This window comes from Heterodontus francisci, chromosome 2 (assembly GCF_036365525.1).
Source record: "Heterodontus francisci isolate sHetFra1 chromosome 2, sHetFra1.hap1, whole genome shotgun sequence".
Lineage (NCBI taxonomy): Eukaryota > Metazoa > Chordata > Chondrichthyes > Heterodontiformes > Heterodontidae > Heterodontus > Heterodontus francisci.
Genome location: NC_090372.1, coordinates 43126167 through 43132166, shown reverse-complemented (window position 1 = coordinate 43132166; position 6000 = coordinate 43126167). Strand labels below are relative to the sequence as shown.

Here is a 6000-nt window from a genome sequence, read left to right as displayed (position 1 = left end):
ACGGAAGACACGTAAACCTCAAGAGAGTAAAGACTCCGACATCGAAACAAGTTGAAGCGTCAACTGGGCCCCAACAAACAGCAGGACTTACTGGCAACCAAAGACTCCACATTGAACTCAAAGGACCGTAATTATAATCCCAATATTGCCTCAAACTTTTCCCCTTTATTGTTTTCTACTTTTTCTGTCTCTATCTGCGTATGTGTTTATTGCGTCGTATATTCGTAGTCGTTAACCAGATTAGAGTTCAAGATTAATAAACCTTTCAAGTTTAAATCTAAGGAAACCTGTCTGATTTCTTTGCCTTACAATTGGAGCAGTGAACGAGGATTCACTGAGAGGGAGCTAAAAACACGGTGTTTCTAAAATTAAACCCTGTTACGGTTAAACCAGGCAAAGGCTAAGGGGGAACCCCTAGACCCCTTCTCACTTGGTTGTAACACCTCCTTCTGTGCTATATCATCCTATGATTCAATGAACTCCCTGCTTTTCTTCAAAATAGTGTCGTGGGATCTTTTCCGTCCACCTGAGAGGGCAGATGGGCCTTGGTTTAATGTCTCATCCAAACAAAAGGCTCTCTGACAGTGCAACGCTCACTTAGTACCGCACTGGAGTGTCAGCCTTGATTTCATGTCTCTGGAGTGGAATTGGATTGTTAGCTCCAGTTGAGCCTGCTCCTCCCCTCACTGGACATTCACACCTGTATATTTATCACAGCAATCTCTGAACAGTGATCAGGAGTGTGAATACCACATCCTGGTTGAGATAACTGGACTCGACAGAGACAAAGGTTTTTAAGGTGAGGTAGAAATTGAAATGTGTTGTTCCCAATTTTTGGGGTAAAAAGGGTACAAAGCATGCCAATGTAGCACTGCTGATCCCACAGCAGTGCTGATCCCATAGCTAACTGCATGAGTTTCATTTCAACATGTGTTAGATCCCTTGTCTGTTTTAATGAGGAGCCTGATGGCTGTTGAAAGACCCCTTTTCAAAGTTACTTCCCGATGAACAGGATTCTTTAGCAGCACCATGGCAACCAACAAAAGGTAAACTGAAAACAATATTTAAAAGGGAACCCTTCCTATGGAGCCAGGAGTGCTTCCCTAACTCCACAGGCTTTGAGATTGCCCATTCTTTATGATTCAATGTCACAGAAAGCAGTGTGCTTGCCCCAATAAATCATTAAAGGAACCAAAGTTCATTGTTTAAATCCATAATTTTTACCCCAGGTCAGCATCTGACATGAATAAATGTTTAATTTTTGTGATGCTATAAAGACATATTAATAAGGACAAAATGCATACTTGAAATTTTATTTTAAAAATGCCATTTAGGTAAACAAAGAATTTGCTGTTTTTTTCTTCTGAAAGACAAGGCAAAGAAATGAAATTTGAATCAAATTACTGAGCCAGGGAAATCCTTCTTTTAACAACTGCACCTATTCATTCATCCACAATGTAGTCCTCAGTTTTGACATTCCACAGGTAAACCCTGCATCATAATATTTTATAAATTAGTACCCTAGCCTCACACTCCTAAACCTGTTATCTCTGACATATGTCAAGACCAACCTCTCAGCTCCATGTGCAACATGTGTGGAGGAGAGATCATGCCTTGTAGGAAGGGTATTTTAAGCATGTTACACATACAATATCGACAGGTATTCCCATGATGATTATCATCTTCTGTGGAATATATTTTGCTTCTAAATCCTAATGGCTGAAACGCTGCATCTGTCATGGATATAAACTTCAAAGGACCAATTCCAATTGCACTGCACTCTCCCTTTCATAGGCCCTATGCCCATTTGGCTTTTGTTTCACCCATATGGCCAAACCAAGGCCATGGGACACCAGAAAGTTAATAGAAAGTAAGAGTTCGTTAACTAGAGAAGCAACATATACATTGTGTACCCTGATAACCCAAGTCAAAAATGTGCAAATTAAAAAAAAAAATAATGCTGGTGTGATCTCAAAATAAGAATGGTAGGAAATGGGAAATTCAGTAGTTAAAACATTTCAAAGAAGTCTAAATAAATTAACATGAAATAAAGTGATTTCTGTGGAGTTCGAATAACTTTGGTAAAAGTATGTTTAAATGAAATGACTCATTGATTCATTCACTTTCTCTTTGGATGGTGTCATCATGCGTGTTGTGGTTCGACTATTGTTGGAGACGGCAGTTTTTGCCCTGGTGAGAGGCATTTTGTTCCGGGTGAACAGTCCTGTTCCTCTTCAGTCTTCCGCGATGCCACATCTTTCACCCTCAGCACAGAATATGTGCAGCTTACATCCATCTGGGCAGTCCCTAATACTGAGGCAGAGTTCTCTTTTAGAAGGCAGTGCTGACCGCATTTCCTCGTCGTCCTGTGAGTTGCACCATTTCCTGAGGGACCTTGTCTAGCTGCTCGTAAGCCAAACGGCCTTCTTCTCCTAGGCAAGGAAGAGGTGTGGAATATAAGAATGATTTTTTTGCAATTGGGTCGTGACCGTGATGTGCACACATTTTCAGTACATTAAAACAATACAATGACCCCAACTTGCAAGTGGTGGGTTTATGGTGGATCATAGTATCACTGAATTTTACATCTAGAAGGAGGCCATTTGGCCATCGAGTTCTCTGAAAGAGCGACCCAACTAGTCCCTCTCCCAGTTCTTTCACCCTATTGTTTAAATTTTTCCTTTTTAGATATTTATCCAGCTCCCTTTTGAAAGCTGTTCTGGATTCTGCTTCCCCTACTATTTATGGTGGAGCATTCCATTTCCCAACAACCCACTCCCTAAAAGAAAATCTCCAAACCGCTCTCCTCATTCTCCTGGTGATTATTTTAAATTTACGCCCTGATGAGTGGAAATAGTTTTTTCTTGGCTTACCTTAACAAAACACCCTATAATTTTGAACACCTCTATTAGATCTCCTCTTAACCTTTTCTGTTTTGGTGAAAAGAACACCATTTTCTCTCGTCGTTCCTCATAACTAAAGCCTTTCATTGCTTCTTTACTCATTCCATGGCTTTGACATCATTCCTAAAGTAGGGGGCCCTTAAGTGTACATAATGCTGTAGAAATTCCTTTAGGCCCATTTTCACGTCTGAAATGGATACTGCGCATGGAAGCAATTAGGAGACTTTAAACTGGTCAAAAATTAGGCCTCAGGCCTCAATAATATTATCTGGTCAAACTCATGGCTCCTGTTGCACCTCCACAGGCAGTTTGCCCATTTTAAGAAGATGAATATTGGCTGCTTAACTCGTTGGCAGCTACCTGAAGGTAAGCCCCAGAGGGAAGTTGGAACATCAGTGGGAAGAGGAGGCTGGTTGGGGATGGGAAGGAGCACTTCCGCTCCTGCTAGCTCCTCAGCAATTTTTTTTTTAAAATACCTTTTGGTGGTGGTCACTCCATAGGCTGCAGTGGCCGGTGAAGAATCCTGAATCAAGTAGGCCCGGCTCCTGCTCTGTTCATCACTATCTCATTTCACAGAGGGGCCTTAAAACAGGCAATAGACTCCTCATTTACATATGCGAAGGGTCTAATGCCTGTTTTAGATGACCACCATGGACGATATTGAAGCAATATCGAGTTGGACATGTTTTAGGTGTACGGCGTAGGAAGATGGTCCCTGAAATTGACCATTGTTGTGCCCATTTTACACCCGTAAAACAAGCATAACACGGTTCAATTTCTATCCCAATATTCCAACTACAGCCTAAGCAATAATTTGTATAGGTTCAGCATTATCACTTTGATTTTCTACTCTGCCCTTATTTATAAAACTCTTGATCCCCTACGCTTTGTCATCTTGTCCACCCACTTTTAAAGACTAGTGTATCTGCATTGCTCTCTCTACTCCTATACTTTGAAAATGGGATGTACAAGCATGGCTTAGTTGATTCTGCTCAAATTCTAAATTATGCCCACAGGCCATGGTGTCAATTTAGAAATGCTTAAATATGTGACTGTCAAGTCAAAAAATCCTGGACTGTTTTTGTTCAGTGCTGCTAAACAGATAAAGGTTGCAATAAGTGCTAGTTCTGCTCAAATGATTAATATGGCAAATGTAAAAAAAATTACACTGAAGTAACACTTCAGTGGGGGGTCCTGGCAGGGGGTGGGGGGGTGGGGGGGGCGGAAAATGCTTCTGGCAGAGGCTCGCCACAGGCCTCAATGCCGGCCTGATATTGCCAGCGGCAGCAAGGCCTCATGGTGGCCCCCCCGCCGCTTGGCGACAGGAGCCAAATTTAAATATGTAAATTAACAAATAAATTACCTTCTCCCTCTCGCCGTCTGTCCCGGTGCAATAGTGGTGCCAGTGGCCGGGGATCCGAGGCAGAACACTGGTGGGGTGGGGGAAGCAGGTAAGTTTTGCAGTGCGGGGTGGGGGGGAGGGGGAGCGGCATGAACATCATTTCATTAGTGTAGGGGATGGTGGGAATCGGTAAAGTGTAAGGTCAGGTGCACAAGGTAAGTGTTATGGGTGCGGGAGAGGGCAGTACTTAATTCTATGGTTATTGTGGGGGGGGGTGGTGGGAGAGGGTCAGGATCAATTTATTTAAGTTTTTAAAATCAATATATCGTTACATAATTAAATTGAAATGTAGGACTCGAAGCTCTTTAAAAATGGCGACAGCTCCTGCGCAAAGGCGGCTGACACCATTGCTGAGGATGGACAACCCGCCCCCTCCACTTCATCGATGTGGGTGATCTGCCCCGGCTATTTAAATGAGCCGCCGTGCTTAATATTGTGACGGCTTCATGACGTACGGTCCGCATGGGCGGACTGCCATTGTTTAGGTCTGCCGCCGGTTACCGGGGCAGAGATATAAATTTCAGCCCAAAATGTCAGCGACACAGAACTGGGTTTATTTGACTGATGACAGTACGCTAGAGCAGAATAAGCATTGCTTCAGGGAGGGTATAAAGTTAGGTTTGATCTTACAATACCTCTGCCCCCAGTACACTTCCTCCCAAACAAGGAAAATCCAAACTAGGGCAATGAGCCAGCAGTGCCTATCCCCTGTCAATCAACTTACTTACAATGGAGCACCCTGATGGTGCCCTAGTGATGTCACCTGGAAAGGGAATTGAGAAATCTTGAAAGGTTGTCAAAAATCAGGCAGCACCTGGTGAGAAATTCAGCTATCGCACCAACAGCAGTGCTGCAATCTACCACTGCAGATGGAAAAATGGCACCCACCGTCTCCTGGAAACAGACTGACTATTGATATTTAGCTCTGTTTAAAGAGCTCCCCTTGTGTAGTGCACAATATCCATGTTCCAAATGAAGGACCTGCCCTTGTTTCGCAACCTAGAGTCTGCTGGTCCCAGCACCTCAATTGTTACCAATTCCATCCTTTTATTCAATGGGCTGCCACCCAATGGCCACGAATATCCTCCTGCCAGTTATTCACGCTACTGATAGTCATGGAGCAATCTGCAGCCACAATTTAATATAGGCTGCACAGAGTGACACCACTGGCTGAATTTTCAGAGTGGTGTCGGGAACCTGATGCCTGAATAATTTCCAGGTACCAACCCCGCGCCCTGCCTGTGTCACTCATGTGATGCTATTTTTATATTTTAATCCCCTAATTGGGCAGGAGGCAAGCTCAGTGCCCAATTAGTGACTCCGAGCGTCTCCAGGAGGTGGGAGCTGCCTGCAGAGCGCGGGCTGTGCCCAGAACGGATCAGGATCCAAAGACGCCCTCCAGGACCGTGATTTTTAAATCACATCCGCACACAGTCCTGACCCCGCCAGCCCGACTCATTGGCTGATACGATGGTGTCAATACTCACACCGCTTAAAATAAAGACTCTACAAGAGGCGATTGGCAAGGCATGGAAACATGCGAGTTACACCTTTTAATATAGCTCCTTGCAACTTGTGTGCAGTCACTTCCATGTACCAGCCTCAAGGGTCTATTTCATTCATTTGTGTGCAGGAGACAGGACAGTGAAAGGACAATACAAAAACAATCCCAGAATGTGTTATTGCTGGCAACCA

At 43.8% G+C, this 6000-nt stretch overlaps 1 protein-coding gene across 2 annotated transcripts in view; it reads right to left on the bottom strand.

The window, feature by feature from the left end:
* Positions 1–1299: 1299 nt before the first annotated feature.
* ripor2 (RHO family interacting cell polarization regulator 2) overlaps positions 1300–6000 on the bottom strand; it is a 110472-nt gene continuing 105771 nt past the window's right edge. For both annotated transcript variants that reach the window (XM_068057655.1, XM_068057664.1), the window contains exon 22: positions 1300–2432. In XM_068057655.1, coding sequence (XP_067913756.1) covers positions 2332–2432 — 101 coding nt within the window. In that variant the 3' untranslated portion in view covers positions 1300–2331. The remainder of the gene's footprint in view (positions 2433–6000) is intronic.